This window comes from Pholis gunnellus (assembly GCF_910591455.1).
Source record: "Pholis gunnellus genome assembly, chromosome: 6".
NCBI lineage: Eukaryota > Metazoa > Chordata > Actinopteri > Perciformes > Pholidae > Pholis > Pholis gunnellus.
This window is the reverse complement of record NC_136532.1, coordinates 15763-34851: the sequence shown is the minus strand read 5'-3', so window position 1 is coordinate 34851 and position 19089 is coordinate 15763. Positions and strand designations below refer to the sequence as shown.

General features: G+C 41.0%; 1 protein-coding gene across 2 annotated transcripts; it reads right to left on the bottom strand.

Moving 5' to 3' along the window:
- Nucleotides 1-269: 269 nt before the first annotated feature.
- LOC306697202 (activated RNA polymerase II transcriptional coactivator p15-like) lies at nt 270-4349 on the bottom strand. Of its 2 annotated transcripts, none has more exons than XM_079160975.1 (5): nt 4275-4349; nt 3053-3122; nt 2023-2142; nt 1506-1614; nt 270-808 (listed from the first exon to the last, which is right to left on the bottom strand). In XM_079160975.1, the coding sequence occupies exons 2-5, from the start codon at nt 3119-3121 to the stop codon at nt 729-731; spliced, it is 378 nt and encodes a 125-aa protein (XP_079017101.1). In that variant the 5' UTR covers nt 3122; nt 4275-4349; the 3' UTR covers nt 270-728. The 2 variants fall into 2 exon arrangements, with proteins under 2 accessions (XP_079017101.1, XP_079017102.1); XM_079160976.1 differs by having other exon boundaries at nt 3053-3125; nt 4275-4337.
- Nucleotides 4350-19089: the final 14740 nt, after the last annotated feature.

The window sequence follows — 19089 nt, the reverse complement described above, 5'->3', positions numbered from 1 at the left end:
AGAAGAGCTCTCTACGAAGTCATAGAAGAAGCCCAGAAAATAGTTCCCCTGCTCCAACAGGAAGACATCTTCAGATCAGCATTCGGAGGGATGCAGCTCAGCTCAGCTCACCCCCCCGTCCCCCGTCCCCCGTCACCAGCTCTACTCTCTGCTGCTATCCGGTGGCTGCTACTGCTACACGGCATCAAAGACCCACACCTGACAGAATTAATTTACAGGTCTTACAAATCCAATACAGTGCTTTCAATAATTACATTTGCCAATTTTGTTGAATAGTATCATTTATTTTCAAAACCTAATCCCATGGTTTACCATGAATCTAATCGCTTGCAAGTACAACATGACAGAGTGGACTCGGCTTTCACAAATGAAAATCACTGATGTTGGGTGCTATGTATTACAAAGGTCAGATCAAACAAAAAAAATGTACATGACAGTCAAGCCAGGAACACAAATTTGCACACATTAACAATATTAAGCTAGTGCCTCGTTTTCTATTTTTAATCGTTCAATACTAAAACACCACTGTATTCTACCCACCTACTGTAATGATCCTCCCACACCTTTAATTCAAAAAGTTTCACACAGAACACCACAGTATTCGGACGACACTAGATCTATACAACCACAAACTAAACAAGTCCATTAGAAAACAAACCAAGGCGTTTTACAAAACTGATTAGCTAATTTAACATAATTGGTATGACAGATAACATTAAAAGGAATGCTTATATTCTCTTCATGGCGTCATCAATTTCTGAAATCTGGTCCTTCAGTTGGTTCCATTGTTCAGGAGTCAGGGATATACCTACAAGAAATGTCAAACAGGTTGAAACTGTGTCCAACACCACAACTGCAAATAGGGCTGGGTATCGGTGGTCAATTCCTTTTAGGTATCAACCATAGACTATAGTAAACAAAGTCATCGTGACGTCACCCATTGGTTTGTGGACTGCCGTTGTGAAGCATCGAGTTTGCCGATTTGGCCATCGCCATCTTGGCTTTTTTGCAACCAATGAACAGAAGTTGCCATATTTGGACGGCGGTGGAGTGACGTTAAGACAGCGTATACGGCTCTGGTAGTGGCAGCGACCTGTCAATCACTGTGTAGCCCCGCCCTAAAGCATACCCTGCTTAATGGTCTATGTGACTCTAAATGGACCATAATTTACTAAATGAACATCATGCCGTATTGAAGAAGACTTGAAACTAGAGATTGAGACCATAAACTCATGTTTACTGAGGAGTTGACCCCCTAAGTTTTAAGACACTTGCGCATTGGCTTCTCATCGAATGAAGTACCCTTTTCGGTACGGGTATTGGAAGTGGCATCGAAATTTTTTTTTATTTTATTTTAAACGACACCCAGCCCTAACTGCAAACAACTAAAATCATCATACATCCATCTTTCCAGTTCCTGGCATATTTCTTCAGATAAATATGTGCTGAATGTAGATCACTGAAAACGTATCATTAGCATATGCAGGCTTTGGAGCTGTGATTACCTTTTTTCCCCGGCTTCATCTCTCCATCTTGGTTCATCCAGTACTCTCGGATATCAACCAGGACTTTCCCTTTAAAGTCCCTCACGCTGACATACCTCATCTTTCCAATCTGTAAGAAGTAAACCAACGGTCAACTGGACTTTTTCTACACAAAACATTTTTTGGGGAGAAGTACATTTTAAGGCTTTTACAGTACCATTCAAAAAGCACACAACAATACCTCCGTCCACACGTAAGGTAGAATATTGAAGGTATTAACCTAGAACATTTTTGGCAGTGGGAAAATTCCTCAAACATTGTGCTGTTCATACATGAGAAGCTTGTGTAGTAGTGAATTACAACTGAATTAAAACAAAAGTTCATCTTTTTGTCTATTTTAACGATTAACCTTAATAAATATGAATTTTACATACATTACCTACATATAAAATGGATCTGTTGAATATAAAATTAAAGTACACAGTAGAATAATTCTCCATCTGAACAACTTTAACTACAGTGTGCCTGTAATACTCACCTGGAACATGTTGTCGTCACCATTACTGTTGCCCTTGGATGAGCCACCTGGCTTGGAACTCTCTCCACTCTTTGGTTTCTTGGCTGGTTTCTCGGGTACACTTGACTTCTTTCTCTTCGCCTGAAAAAAACAACAAGAAATAAATAAAAACGTTTCAAATTCTTGCCCCACATTCTGTACTTGCCATGGGTCGTAAATGTAGGCGATCTATAGTCCAGGGGCTGACTTGTATAGATAGAGTGGAATATTTGAGAATAGTGAAGTTGGTATCTGCTGATTGAATGAATACGTTCTGTACTATGCCAAACATTTTATATATTCTATTATTTATTTAAATATATTCCTTGCTATGGGCATCCCTACTTATAGTTTACTTCTCTCCGTTCAGTGTTTATGTCCACAGACCTTTGACTCTTTAATCAAAGAACCAGATACTCTCTAAAGCAGTTGCTCACTTTCTGTACTACCAGCAAAGTTTCATGCCATCAGCAGGATTGTAGTACTTGAAGGCCTCAGTATCGACCGCATTTTGTCCAGGTCTTGTCTCAGTCTCACACAAAGACACTTCTGGATTTTAGAGACTTTAAACTGCGGGGATGTAACCAAACCACCCACGCATTGTCTGATTCGTTTGTTGACAATTATTACTGTGGTTGGATGTAGAACTTCCTGATTCAAATGTAACTAATACCATGAGTCATTTCTGTTACCGCTGACAGCGTGGCAATAAATGAGGCAGGTGAAGAGGAATCTTCATTTGTTTTCTGTGGGTGTATACCTTTCAGATCAACGTGAGGCCTATTGTCTGTGTGTTTCACATCTTATCCTTAAGTGTATCATGCAGCGCGGGACTTTCTGGTCTTCGTCGTGACATCCTCGACTACAACAATGCCATCTAGCCTTGAGGTGCGCCTAACATTCCCACTCAATCTCTGAATACTATTTGCTTTAAGTGGTTCATTTTTCTTAATGCCAAGACATGTTCGAAGGATACAGCAGACAGATCAGAAGTTATTATTAAAGCACAAACCTTTGTCTCTACTTCACTGTCAGAGTCACTCCCAGACGTGGAAGACAGCACTTCCTTTGATTTTGGCATTCTGCTGAGACAGGAATCACAAATCAGACCACTGTTTCTGTACGTGACATATAAAGAGACTTCTTACAGTGACATATGCATGGTCGGGTTATTCTTAAACGGTAACGACATTCTTCAGTCTGTGTAACTTAAGACAGAATATACATATATTACAGGTATCTTTCCACCAGCACTGTGAATACAGCCAGTATGGTATCAAAACTCCACATATGGGCTTGTGAGTAAAAATGTTATTTAGACAAGAGTATTCAAATAGCAGGCTTTTTGGGGAATGCAATTTGTATCAATGTAATATAGGAGCTGGTTCTGTAATAGAAGACGGTACTCTGTGGGACAAACATCACACAGCAACATCAACTGGTTTTACAAAATATGTATTTATTCCATTAATATATATTCGTAAATACACTATTTACTAATTAAAATCAGACAGAAAAGTCAACTGCAAAATGACATTAAAACCAGTTTACTAAGCTGGCGAGGTCCGGCTACGACTTCATAATGGCGGTTCCCAAACTTAACATAATTTATGAATTATTATTATGGAAATAAACATATTCATTGTCACAGGAAACAAACATATTACTTGTCACAAAGAAATCAAACTGTGAGCAGAAGCTGAAGAAATAATGGATGTTATCGTGCAGGCGGCGGAATATTCTCTCTCTGAGGATTGTGGAGAGGCGCTGCTGAAGGAGCAATGTGCGCCATTAGTTCCGTATCTGAGGGTGCCGTTAATTACGCTACGCAGGTTATGTGGGTTTAGGGAATTTATAATGTGTTAAGGCGTTATAGCGCTTCGAGTTGCATTTAGCGGATATGTTTCTACTTATGACTTCAACCTGCAATAACATCTCATCTAACGTTAGCTGCTCGCTAAGATGCACGTTGGTGAAACCGCTGCGATAAGATGGTGCGTGTGCATGCATGGACATTATCTAGCGAGCTAGATGCTATCCGGATAGTTTAGCCACGGGAGCTAACGTTAGCGGAAGCCCGTTGTCTGTGTACGCCGTCTCGTTTCTAACTTTCTTTAGCTGGTGGCACAACGAGCTAACATGCGGTAAAACACGGTCCTGCTCTTCTAGTAAACCGAACATCTTGGCAGCGACACGTTTTAGCATGTTCTTTTTTTAAAACTGTTAATGCTTACATGATGTGATGTAGTTGAGCAGATCTCTAGACAGGAAACGGAAAGCCGACTGACTTCCCGTCGCGAGGTCTGTTTGCATGCGTGAAATACAATCGTCTCCTTCGCAAGCAGCCTACATGCCAAGGGCGTATGTTTTGGGGCACATGTGAAACATAGGGCCGGGGGGCTGGAGTTCCTCCCTCGGGAAATTTAATTTCCGGCTTTCTGGATGATTGTTTTATGCACCAATTTGTTGTAAATATATTTATTAATGTCATGGAAAACAAAATTGAGGCACCAGGTGACAATTCGAAATATACAAGTAGAATGGAATATAATGTAGTAAGGCTCTCAGAGAACCGTGTCTGTATTTGAAGAATTCTTCTTTATAAAACAGAAGGAATTAAAAAAATCATTATACTGCTTCTTGTGGGTTAGGGTTAGGGTTTTGAGGGCATAAAAAATGAAAACTGCATCTTTAGGCAGTAAGGTGCTGAAAACAGCAGATATTGATGAAAATGTCATGAAACTGTGAAATTCACTGTCCTGAGGCACTTTTTTGAAGAGAATCTTTGAAACTATGTATACTTTCACAAAATCCACTTTTGGCCTTCTTTCAGCCTGAAACGTCTTTTGAGGGCATAAAAAATGAAAACTGCATCTTTAGGCAGTAAGGTGCTCAAAACAGCAGATATTGATGAAAATGTCATGAAACTGTGAAATACACTGTCCTGAGGCACTTTTTTGAAGAGAATCTTTGAAACTATGTATACTTTCACAAAATCCACTTTTGGCCTTCTTTCAGCCTGAAACGTCTTTTGAGGGCATAAAAAATGAAAACTGCATCTTTAGGCAGTAAGGTGCTGAAAACAGCAGATATTGATGAAAATGTCATGAAACTGTGAAATACACTGTCCTGAGGCACTTTTTTGAAGAGAATCTTTGAAACTATGTATACTTTCACAAAATCCACTTTTGGCCTTCTTTCAGCCTGAAACGTCTTTTGAGGGCATACAAAAATGAAAACTGCATCTTTAGGCAGTAAGGTGCTGAAAACAGCAGATATTGATGAAAATGTCATGAAACTGTGAAATACACTGTCCTGAGGCACTTTTTTGAAGAGAATCTTTGAAACTATGTATACTTTCACAAAATCCACTTTTGGCCTTCTTTCAGCCTGAAACGTCTTTTGAGGGCATAAAAAATGAAAACTGCATCTTTAGGCAGTAAGGTGCTTATTCTGTCCTAGCAGTTGTGTCTACAATGGCCATAGACAGATAGCGAACGGCAAAGAATCAAGCTGGTTTATCTTCTTAAGATTTATTGAAGTCCAATTCTTTTATCGTAAAACTATGGAATACAAACAAAAGTATAATTACTAATGTGCCAAATATCCACATTTTATACACACGTTAGCCTGCGCACATGCAGTTAGAGCTAGCTTAATTTACACAAAGAAATAATAGCTAAGTTGACACAAAACAATATCTTGACAACTGTTAAGTAATTGCCTACATATTCACACAACTGTTAATGACGATATCTACCTACAATAACCAAAGGAAAACTTACGGACGTATTCCTCCGAGGATCCGATATTTAGAACAGCCGTACAGCACTCCGTTTGAAACACGTAGAAACTAAACCTCATCTACTTACACAGTAACGTCATCCAAAAACATTATCTCTGTTTCGCCACTAGGCGTCGCCATTGCAGTCTCAATACAATTGAATACACATTGACATTTCTTGAACAGAACACTCCCCGTCTGGCGTAATAACTATTATGCCACTATATTATTATTCTCCCATTAATTACCAACCTTGGGAAGAAGTACAACTAACTCATTAATAGGTCTTAAGTACTCTTTTACAGTCCCTTGTTTGGCAGTCTTCACCATGACCTTACGGACTCTGTTGTCACTGCTTGGCATGGTCTTCGTGATGAGCCCAACCGGCCATTCATTGCGCTTCACCTGACAGTCTTTAAGCAGGACGACGTCACCTTCCTGAAGATTAGGTCTGGCCTCAGTCCACTTCCTCCTAGGCTGCAGCGTGATCAAGTACTCCTGCCTCCATCTTTTCCAGAAGCAGTCTGCTAGGCTCTGGACCTGACGCCACTGGCTTTTGTGTAGGTGGTCGATCTTAAAGTCTCCTGGTGGAGCAGGTGCAACACTGGCTTTTTGAGTCAACAGCATTGCAGGTGAGAGAACTTGAGGCATTTCTGCGTCTGTTGAGACAGGGGTCAAAGGTCGAGAGTTCATGATGGCCATGACTTCAGCCATTAGTGTAGTCATAACTTCATGTGTGAGTCTTGTGGCACTTTCTTTCAACAGGAGACCGTCGAGGATACGGCGTGCGATCCCAATCATCCTTTCCCATGCTCCTCCCATGTGCGATGAGTGTGGTGCATTAAATGACCAGGTGCAGCCTCGATCTTGCATGAAGTTTTTTATCTCTGCGTCCTCTGTGTTGATTTGCAGTTCTCCACAGGCACCGATGAAGTTTGTCCCTCTGTCTGAACGTAGATGTTGAACTGGGCCTCTGACAGCCAAGAAGCGACGCAAAGCATTTATGAAACTTGAAGCTGACATTGACTCTATCAGCTCCAGGTGAACTGCTCTCATGCTTAAACAGCTGAATATGACAGCCCATCTTTTGTTTTCAACACTGCTCCCTCTTGTTCGACGTGCCACAACACTCCATGGACCAAACACATCCAGCCCGGTGTGTGTGAATGGGGGATCTACAGACAACCTGTCTGCAGGAAGATCTGACATTTTCTGATGTTCCAGTCTCCCTCTCAGCTTCTTGCACATGACACATCTGTGGATGACACTTGATATGAGCTTTTTGGCACCTACAACCCATAGTCCTGCTGTGCGTACTGCGCCCGCAGTGAAATGGCGGCCTTGGTGGGCTACTTGGCTGTGGTAATGTTGAACGAGCAGCCTAGCTACGTGATGATTTGGTGGTATGATTAAAGGATGCTTTTCTTGGTCAGAGAGGTCAGCTTTGCGCACACGCCCACCAACTCTCAGCAGTCCTTCGTTGTCGATAAAGGGGTCGAGTTGTTTGAGTGAGCTATGTTGTGACACTTTCCCATCCTGTGTTAGGCTTTTGAACTCGTCTTCGTACACATCTTGTTGAACAGCTTTAATAACTGTAGATTTTGCTTGTGTGTGCTCAGATGTGCAAGGTTTTGTGCAGTAATGCCATTTTCTACAGGTCTCTGTGCGTGATGATTGAGAGAATGACCTTGCGACATGGGTAAGTACAACAACAGCTTTCACAAGACATTTCCAGCTTGAAAAACGCTGGAATCTGTCTGATCCCAGAGTGTGATTTGCAATTGAGGTTGCCAGTGTAGTCACCTGAGTTCGGATTTCAAGGTCCAGGTCTGGGTTTACAAGCTGAAAACACTCTGCCTCGGTGTCTTTTGGAGCGTCTGGCTGTGTGAGGAACTTGGGACCGGTGAACCAGTTGGTGAGGTGCAGTTGAGCTGGCGGCATAATCCTTGTGGCGTGATCAGCTGGGTTCAGGTCAGTTCGAACGTACTGCCACTGGCTCGGTGTGGTTGATTTTCTTATGCGTGTTACTCTGTTGGCCACATACATGTGAAATCTCCTTGTGGTGTTGTGAATGTAGCCGAGTACTACGCGGCTGTCTGTGTAGAACTTGACCTGCAGCCCTGTGTCCAACTCTTCCTCTATTAGCTCCATGAGTTCAACAGCGAGCACTGAGGCACACAGCTCCAGCCGTGGGATGGTGTGAGCAGGAAATGGAGCCAGCTTAGATTTGCTCATCACAAAGCCCACATGACATTGTCCGTCTGAGTCTATGACTCTCAGATATGCAACAGCAGCTATGGCCAGAACGGACGCGTCTGAGAAGACACAGAGTTCCTTAGAATGAGCCTGCGAGAGAGTGACTGGAACGTACTGTCTTGGGATATGTAGGTGTTCAAGTTCAGTAAGAGATGTAGTCCATGCTTCCCATTGTGCCCTTTTTTCTGCTGGGAGAGGCGTGTCCCATTCTTGCTGCATTGATGTGAATTCTCTCACTAAGGCTTTTCCGTGCATAGTGACGGGAGAGACGAACCCCAAGGGGTCATACAGACTATTGACAGTGGCCAGTGCTCCTCTTCGTGTGAATGGTTTGACCTCTCTTGACACTTTGAATGTGAAACAGTCGTTCTTAAGGTTCCAGCTTACACCAAGGCTGCGTTGGAGAGGCAGTGGATCAGCGTTAAAATCCAGGTCTTTGAGATCCTTCGCTCTGTCCTCTGGTGGAAAGGCCTCCATGACTGTGGCGCTGTTTGAGGCCATCTTGTGGAGTCTCAGGTTAGCCTCTGCTAGCATTTCCTGTGTGCGTTTTAAGAGGTCAACAGCTTCCTCCTCACTGGGAACAGATGTGATGCCGTCGTCAACATAAAAGTTGTGGAGCACAAATTCTTTAGCGTCTGTGCCATGCTCTGCTTCGCCATGCTCTGCTGTGCGTTTCAGTCCATATATGGCGACAGCTGGTGACGGACTGTTTCCAAAGACATGTACAGTCATCCGGTAATCAATTATCTCCTCTTCAGGGCAGTTTTCTTTGTGCCACAGGAAGCGAAGATAGTTGCGGTGATCTTCCTTTACCTTGAAACAGTAAAACATTTGCTCGATGTCCGCTGTGATGGCAATCCTTTCTTTTCGAAAACGCAGCAAGACACCTATTAATGTGTTGTTGAGGTCGGGCCCAGTCATCAGAACGTCATTGAGTGAGATGTTACTGTACTGGGCACTTGAGTCGAACACCACTCTTATTTTGTCGGGCTTTTGGGGATGGTAGACGCCAAATATTGGCAAATACCAACATTCCTCACCTGGTTTCAGAGGTGGAGCGGGTTCTGCTTGCTGATTTTCAATGACCTTTTGCATGAAGTCAAAGAAATGTTCTTTCATTCCTGGTTTCTTTTGAAAGGTGCGCTGTAATGAGTTTAGCCTGTGTTTTGCTTGTTCTTTGTTGTCGGGAAGCCGGATTCGTGGTGAGCGAAAGGGTAATGGCGCCACCCAGTGGTTGTCTTCAGTGAGATACACTTCTTTTTCCATTAAATCCAAAAAGAGTTTATCCTCAATTGACAGGGCTGTTTTTTCATCGTCTGCCGTCCTGAAGAAAACACCGTCTCCAATACAGTTTGTGTCAGCGCTGAAGCCTCTTGATGGTGAGTACTGGAGAGATTGAGAACTTGCCTGCTCTTTGACATGGATGCTTTTGGGGCATGGTGTGAAGTATGAGGCTCTGCCGTTTGGGAGTATGTTTGTTTTGTAGACATTGACATCAGTAGACTGGTGAGCTCCATCCAGGCAGATCTCTCCTACAATGACCCAGCCCAAGTCTAAGCGTTGTGCGTATGGTGTGTTGTTGGGGCCATTATGCTGCTCACGTACCTTGTGCACACTTAAGACGTCTCTCCCCAGGAGTAGGAGGATCTGAGCGCTGGGATCAGGAGGCGGGATCTTGTCAGCCACTGGAGCGAGGTGAGGAAAGAGCTGTGTTATCTCTGGTGTCGGGATTTCCTCTTTGTCATCAGGCATTGAGTTACACTCTATGAGGGTAGGGAGCTTCACTATGGTTTCTCCATTGAGTGACTCTACAGTGAAGTTACTTGCCTTTCTCCCCGCCGTCTCAACTGTGCCAGAGCATGTCCTCAGAGTGTAGGGTGAGGGGTTACTTTCAATGCCGAACAGATCAAAGAACTGTGACTTAGCCAATGATCTGTTACTCTGTTCATCCAGCACGGCATAGACACGTCTCATCTTTTCACGCTGGTTTGAGGGGTAGACTTTCACCAGACATATTTTAGAGCATGATCTGGGCTGACGAGAGTTATTACATACCTCGGTGCATTTTGAGGTGACATCAAAGGGCATGTCATTCTTCTCCACTCTGTTTTGTTCTGGTTTACATTTGGTCTCTTCAGCTGACCAGGGGGCAGGACCAGGATGGAGTGCGGAGATATGTTTATCGCTGTCACATTCTCTGCATTTGACAGACAATTTGCAGTCCTTTGCAAGGTGTCTAGTGGAAGCACAGCATCGATAACAGATGGAGTTCTCCTTCAGAAATGCTTTCCTGTCGTCTAGGTGCTTGTTCCTAAAGGTGCGGCACTTAAAAAGGGGGTGGGGCTTGTTATGGATGGGGCAATGTTTATCTGGCTCATCAGTTTTCCTTTCAGACTGGTTGTTCAGGAAGCTTGGAGCTGTGGCTGACACCTCAGTCTTCTTTACAAAGACAGACGGCGTGTTGCTGAATTTAGCTGCTCTGTCTGGCTTCTGGCTGTTTGAATAGGTGGATGATGAGAATGCAAAACTTGGGTCGTTTCTGGTTTTTGCTTGGTTGCAAATGAACTGTACAAAAAAGCTGAAAGGTGGAAAAGCTACCTGGTAGTCCTCTTTGTATCTGGAGCCTTGTGTCACCCATCTTTCCTGCAGGTTGAAAGGGAGTTTTTCAACTATAGGGTTAACACCACGTGCTGTGTCGAGATATGCAAGCCCAGGCGTTAGTCCACTCCACATTGCAGACTCCAATTCAAGTAGCAGGTCGCCGAGCTCTCTTAACTGACGAGGTTCTTTGTTGGTGAGGCGTGGAAAATCTTCCAGCCTTTTCAGCAGAGCATGTTCGATGACCTCAGGGCAACCGTAGCATTCCTCTAGTCGCTGCCATATTATTTTGACTGCGTTTGCAGGGCTGGTTACATGCACTGACCTGATTCGTTTAGCCTGGGTGGATGACTCTGGGCCGAGCCATTTGACGAGAAGGTCGAGTTCCTCTCGGTGCGTCAGGTTGAGGTCATGTGTGATGTTCTGGAATGAGGTTTTCCATGCCCAATAATTTTCGGGATGGTCGTCAAATTGGGTCAACCCGCAACTCACCATCTCTCTCCTTATCAAATAGGTGGCGAAATCAGGTATCTGAGGTGGCATGTTGGTGTAGCCTTCTGATGAGACACGAGGAGGAGGGACTGCAGCTGGTTGCCTCCGTGTCGCACTGTTCTGCTGGCGCTCAAAGCCCATACCAGCATGCTGTGGGTAGCCGACGTGGTGATGGGGAGTTTGAGGAGACTGGCGTAGAGGGGGATTTGGCTCTGTAGTAGCATGCTGTTGGTAGCTGACATGGTGATGGGGTGTCTGAGGAGACTGGTGTAGAGGGGGATTTGACTTTATAGGTGCATGCTGTGGGTCAGGAAGTGGTTGCTGAGCGTTTTGTACCGGAGTGTGGTTCTGCACATACTCCCTGGTGCGTTGAGCTCTCTCTTCATTCCCTAGATCGCTGTGCCTATCCTCATCCAAGTCTGCTGCAGCTTCATAGACCTCTGCCTCTCTGGATGCTGCCGCTGCCTCCCTCTCTAACTGCAATACCTTGAGCCCTGTTTCCACATCTGCTTTATTGCGCTCTGCTTCTGCAAGTGTTCTCTGCCGCTGTTCCTCAATGCGCGCTTTCTCCCTCAACATGGCTGCCTCCCTCTCTGCATATGCGCTCTTTACTTTTAGTGCTTCTGCTTTGGCCCTCGCTTTAGTTGCAGCGCTGCTAGCCGTTGATGAAACAGTCTTGCTTGACGAAGAGCTAACAGATGACCTAGTTTCTAATGTTAGGTCTGCGTTATTTTCTTCTTTCTGAGAAGCCATGTTGTCGCTGTGACTCCGACACTGACGTGATGCAACGATGTTCTTTGATCTTCACCCGCTGTGTTTCGTCCTTTTACTATTCTGTCCTAGCAGTTGTGTCTACAATGGCCATAGACAGATAGCGAACGGCAAAGAATCAAGCTGGTTTATCTTCTTAAGATTTATTGAAGTCCAATTCTTTTATCGTAAAACTATGGAATACAAACAAAAGTATAATTACTAATGTGCCAAATATCCACATTTTATACACACGTTAGCCTGCGCACATGCAGTTAGAGCTAGCTTAATTTACACAAAGAAATAATAGCTAAGTTGACACAAAACAATATCTTGACAACTGTTAAGTAATTGCCTACATATTCACACAACTGTTAATGACGATATCTACCTACAATAACCAAAGGAAAACTTACGGACGTATTCCTCCGAGGATCCGATATTCAGAACAGCCGTACAGCACTCCGTTTGAAACACGTAGAAACTAAACCTCATCTACTTACACAGTAACGTCATCCAAAAACATTATCTCTGTTTCGCCACTAGGCGTCGCCATTGCAGTCTCAATACAATTGAATACACATTGACATTTCTTGAACAGAACAGTGCTGAAAACAGCAGATATTGATGAAAATGTCATGAAACTGTGAAATACACTGTCCTGAGGCACTTTTTTGAAGAGAATCTTTGAAACTATGTATACTTTCACAAAATCCACTTTTGGCCTTCTTTCAGCCTGAAACGTCTTTTGAGGGCATAAAAAATGAAAACTGCATCTTCAGGCAGTAAGGTGCTGAAAACAGCAGATATTGATGAAAATGTCATGAAACTGTGAAATACACTGTCCTGAGGCACTTTTTTGAAGAGAATCTTTGAAACTATGTATACTTTCACAAAATCCACTTTTGGCCTTCTTTCAGCCTGAAACGTCTTTTGAGGGCATAAAAAATGAAAACTGCATCTTTAGGCAGTAAGGTGCTGAAAACAGCAGATGTTGATGAAAATGGCATGAAACTGTGAAATACACTGTCCTGAGGCACTTTTTTGAAGAGAATCTTTGAAACTATGTATACTTTCACAAAATCCACTTTTGGCCTTCTTTCAGCCTGAAACGTCTTTTGAGGGCATAAAAAATGAAAACTGCATCTTTAGGCAGTAAGGTGCTGAAAACAGCAGATGTTGATGAAAATGGCATGAAACTGTGAAATACACTGTCCTGAGGCACTTTTTTGAAGAGAATCTTTGAAACTATGTATACTTTCACAAAATCCACTTTTGGCCTTCTTTCAGCCTGAAACGTCTTTTGAGGGCATAAAAAATGAAAAATGCATCTTTAGGCAGTAAGGTGCTGAAAACAGCAGATATTTATGAAAATGTCATGAAACTGTGAAATACACTGTCCTGAGGCACTTTTTTGAAGAGAATCTTTGAAACGATGTATACTTTCACAAAATCCACTTTTGGCCTTCTTTCAGCCTGAATCGTCTTTTGAGGGCATACAAAATGAAAACTGCATCTTTAGGCAGTAAGGTGCTGAAAACAGCAGATATTGATGAAAATGTCATGAAACTGTGAAATACACAGTCCTGATCGACTTTATTTAAGAAAATCTTTAAAACTATGTATACTTTCACAAAATCCACGTTTGGCTTCCTCTCAGCCTGAAACGTGTTTTAAGAGCATAAAAAATGAAAACTGCATCTTTAGGCAGTAAATTGCTGAAAACTGCAGATATTGATGAAAACATCATGAAGCTGTGAAATACACTGTCCTGAGGCACTTTTTTGAAGAGAATCTTTGAAACTATGTATACTTTCACAAAATCCACTTTTGGCCTTCTTTCAGCCTGAAACGTCTTTTGAGGGCATAAAAAATGAAAACTGCATCTTTAGGCAGTAAGGTGCTGAAAACAGCAGATATTGATGAAAATGTCATGAAACTGTGAAATACACTGTCCTGAGGCACTTTTTTGAAGAGAATCTTTGAAACTATGTATACTTTCACAAAATCCACTTTTGGCCTTCTTTCAGCCTGAAACGTCTTTTGAGGGCATAAAACATGAAAACTGCATCTTTAGGCAGTAAGGTGCTGAAAACAGCAGATATTGATGAAAATGTCATGAAACTGTGAAATACACAGTCCTGATAGACTCTATTTAAGAAAATCTTTAAAACTATGTATACTTTCACAAAATCCACGTTTGGCTTCCTCTCAGCCTGAAACGTGTTTTAAGAGCATAAAAAATGAAAACTGCATCTTCAGGCAGTAAATTCCTGAAAACTGCAGATATTGATGAAAACATCATGAAGCTGTGAAATACACTGTCCTGAGGCACTTTTTTGAAGAAAATCTTTAAAACTATGTATACTTTCACAAAATCCACTTTTGGCCTTCTCTTAGCCTGAAACGTCTTTTGAGGGCATAAAAAATGAAAACTGCATCTTTAGGCAGTAAGGTGCTGAAAACAGCAGATATTGATGAAAATGTCATGAAACTGTGAAATACACAGTCCTGAGGCACTTTTTTGAAGAAAATCTTTGAAACTATGTATACTTTCACAAAATCCACTTTTGGCCTTCTCTTAGCCTGAAACGTCTTTTGAGGGCATAAAAAATGAAAACTGCATCTTTAGGCAGTAAGGTGCTGAAAACAGCAGATATTGATGAAAATGTCATGAAACTGTGAAATACACAGTCCTGAGGCACTTTTTTGAAGAAAATCTTTGAAACTATGTATACTTTCACAAAATCCACTTTTGGCCTTCTCTTAGCCTGAAACGTCTTTTGAGGGCATAAAAAATGAAAACTGCATCTTTAGGCAGTAAGGTGCTGAAAACAGCAGATATTGATGAAAATGTCATGAAACTGTGAAATACACAGTCCTGAGGCACTTTTTTGAAGAAAATCTTTGAAACTATGTATACTTTCACAAAATCCACTTTTGGCCTTCTCTTAGCCTGAAACGTCTTTTGAGGGCATAAAAAATGAAAACTGCATCTTTAGGCAGTAAGGTGCTGAAAACAGCAGATATTGATGAAAATGTCATGAAACTGTGAAATACACAGTCCTGAGGCACTTTTTTGAAGAAAATCTTTGAAACTATGTATACTTTCACAAAATCCACTTTTGGCCTTCTCTTAGCCTGAAACGTCTTTTGAGGGCATAAAAAATGAAAACTGCATCTTTAGGCAGTAAGGTGCTGAAAACAGCAGATATTGATGAAAATGTCATGAAACTGTGAAATACACAGTCCTGAGGCACTTTTTTGAAGAAAATCTTTGAAACTATGTATACTTTCACAAAATCCACTTTTGGCCTTCTCTTAGCCTGAAACGTCTTTTGAGGGCATAAAAAATGAAAACTGCATCTTTAGGCAGTAAGGTGCTGAAAACAGCAGATATTGATGAAAATGTCATGAAACTGTGAAATACACAGTCCTGAGGCACTTTTTTGAAGAAAATCTTTGAAACTATGTATACTTTCACAAAATCCACTTTTGGCCTTCTCTTAGCCTGAAACGTCTTTTGAGGGCATAAAAAATGAAAACTGCATCTTTAGGCAGTAAGGTGCTGAAAACAGCAGATATTGATGAAAATGTCATGAAACTGTGAAATACACAGTCCTGAGGCACTTTTTTGAAGAAAATCTTTGAAACTATGTATACTTTCACAAAATCCACTTTTGGCCTTCTCTTAGCCTGAAACGTCTTTTGAGGGCAAAAAAAATGAAAACTGCATCTTTAGGCAGTAAGGTGCTGAAAACAGCAGATATTGATGAAAATGTCATGAAACTGTGAAATACACAGTCCTGAGGCACTTTTTTGAAGAAAATCTTTGAAACTATGTATACTTTCACAAAATCCACTTTTGGCCTTCTCTTAGCCTGAAACGTCTTTTGAGGGCATAAAAAATGAAAACTGCATCTTTAGGCAGTAAGGTGCTGAAAACAGCAGATATTGATGAAAATGTCATGAAACTGTGAAATACACAGTCCTGAGGCACTTTTTTGAAGAAAATCTTTGAAACTATGTATACTTTCACAAAATCCACTTTTGGCCTTCTCTTAGCCTGAAACGTCTTTTGAGGGCATAAAAAATGAAAACTGCATCTTTAGGCAGTAAGGTGCTGAAAACAGCAGATATTGATGAAAATGTCATGAAACTGTGAAATACACAGTCCTGAGGCACTTTTTTGAAGAAAATCTTTGAAACTATGCATACTTTCACAAAATCCACTTTTGGCCTTCTCTTAGCCTGAAACGTCTTTTGAGGGCATAAAAAATGAAAACTGCATCTTTAGGCAGTAAGGTGCTGAAAACAGCAGATATTGATGAAAATGTCATGAAACTGTGAAATACACAGTCCTGAGGCACTTTTTTGAAGAAAATCTTTGAAACTATGTATACTTTCACAAAATCCACTTTTGGCCTTCTCTTAGCCTGAAACGTCTTTTGAGGGCATAAAAAATGAAAACTGCATCTTTAGGCAGTAAGGTGCTGAAAACAGCAGATATTGATGAAAATGTCATGAAACTGTGAAATACACAGTCCTGAGGCACTTTTTTGAAGAAAATCTTTGAAACTATGCATACTTTCACAAAATCCACTTTTGGCCTTCTCTTAGCCTGAAACGTCTTTTGAGGGCATAAAAAATGAAAACTGCATCTTTAGGCAGTAAGGTGCTGAAAACAGCAGATATTGATGAAAATGTCATGAAACTGTGAAATACACAGTCCTGAGGCACTTTTTTGAAGAAAATCTTTGAAACTATGTATACTTTCACAAAATCCACTTTTGGCCTTCTCTTAGCCTGAAACGTCTTTTGAGGGCATAAAAAAATGAAAACTGCATCTTTAGGCAGTAAGGTGCTGAAAACAGCAGATATTGATGAAAATGTCATGAAACTGTGAAATACACAGTCCTGAGGCACTTTTTTGAAGAAAATCTTTGAAACTATGTATACTTTCACAAAATCCACTTTTGGCCTTCTCTTAGCCTGAAACGTCTTTTGAGGGCATAAAAAAATGAAAACTCCATCTTTAGGCAGTAAGGTGCTGAAAACAGCAGATATTGATGAAAATGTCATGAAACTGTGAAATACACAGTCCTGAGGCACTTTTTTGAAGAAAATCTTTGAAACTATGTATACTTTCACAAAATCCACTTTTGGCCTTCTCTTAGCCTGAAACGTCTTTTGAGGGCATAAAAAAAATGAAAACTGCATCTTTAGGCAGTAAGGTGCTGAAAACAGCAGATATTGATGAAAATGTCATGAAACTGTGAAATACACAGTCCTGAGGCACTTTTTTGAAGAAAATTTTTGAAACTATGTATACTTTCACAAAATCCACTTTTGGCCTTCTCTTAGCCTGAAACGTCTTTTGAGGGCATAAAAAAATGAAAACTGCATCTTTAGGCAGTAAGGTGCTGAAAACAGCAGATATTGATGAAAATGTCATGAAACTGTGAAATACACAGTCCTGAGGCACTTTTTTGAAGAAAATCTTTGAAACTATGTATACTTTCACAAAATCCACTTTTGGCCTTCTCTTAGCCTGAAACGTCTTTTGAGGGCATAAAAAAATGAAAACTGCATCTTTAGGCAGTAAGGTGCTGAAAACAGCAGATATTGATGAAAATGTCATGAAACTGTGAAATACACAGTCCTGAGGCACTTTTTTGAAGAAAATCTTTGAAACTATGTATACTTTCACAAAATCCACTTTTGGCCTTCTCTTAGCCTGAAACGTCTTTTGAGGGCATAAAAAAATGAAAACTGCATCCCTAGGCAGTAAGGTGCTGAAAACAGCAGATATTGATGAAAATGTCATGAAACTGTGAAATACACAGTCCTGAGGCACTTTTTTGAAGAAAATCTTTGAAACTATGTATACTTTCACAAAATCCACTTTTGGCCTTCTCTTAGCCTGAAACGTCTTTTGAGGGCATAAAAAAATGAAAACTGCATCTTTAGGCAGTAAGGTGCTGAAAACAGCAGATATTGATGAAAATGTCATGAAACTGTGAAATACACAGTCCTGAGGCACTTTTTTGAAGAAAATCTTTGAAACTATGTATACTTTCACAAAATCCACTTTTGGCCTTCTCTTAGCCTGAAACGTCTTTTGAGGGCATAAAAAATGAAAACTGCATCTTTAGGCAGTAAGGTGCTGAAAACAGCAGATATTGATGAAAATGTCATGAAACTGTGAAATACACAGTCCTGAGGCACTTTTTTGAAGAAAATCTTTGAAACTATGTATACTTTCACAAAATCCACTTTTGGCCTTCTCTTAGCCTGAAACGTCTTTTGAGGGCATAAAAAATGAAAACTGCATCTTTAGGCAGTAAGGTGCTGAAAACAGCAGATATTGATGAAAATGTCATGAAACTGTGAAATACACAGTCCTGAGGCACTTTTTTGAAGAAAATCTTTGAAACTATGTATACTTTCACAAAATCCACTTTTGGCCTTCTCTTAGCCTGAAACGTCTTTTGAGGGCATAAAAAAATGAAAACTGCATCTTTAGGCAGTAAGGTGCTGAAAACAGCAGATATTGATGAAAATGTCATGAAACTGTGAAATACACAGTCCTGAGGCACTTTTTTGAAGAAAATCTTTGAAACTATGTATACTTTCACAAAATCCACTTTTGGCCTTCTCTTAGCCTGAAACGTCTTTTGAGGGCATAAAAAATGAAAACTGCATCTTTAGGCAGTAAGGTGCTGAAAACAGCAGATATTGATGAAAATGTCATGAAACTGTGAAATACACAGTCCTGAGGCACTTTTTTGAAGAATATCTTTGAAACTATGTATACTTTCACAAAATCCACTTTTGGCCTTCTCTTAGCCTGAAACGTCTTTTGAGGGCATAAAAAATGAAAACTGCATCTTTAGGCAGTAAGGTGCTGAAAACAGCAGATATTGATGAAAATGTCATGAAACTGTGAAATACACAGTCCTGAGGCACTTTTTTGAAGAAAATCTTTGAAACTATGTATACTTTCACAAAATCCACTTTTGGCCTTCTCTTAGCCTGAAACGTCTTTTGAGGGCATACAAAATGAAAACTGCATCTTTAGGCAGTAAGGTGCTGAAAACAGCAGATATTGATGAAAATGTCATGAAACTGTGAAATACACAGTCCTGAGGCACTTTTTTGAAGAAAAT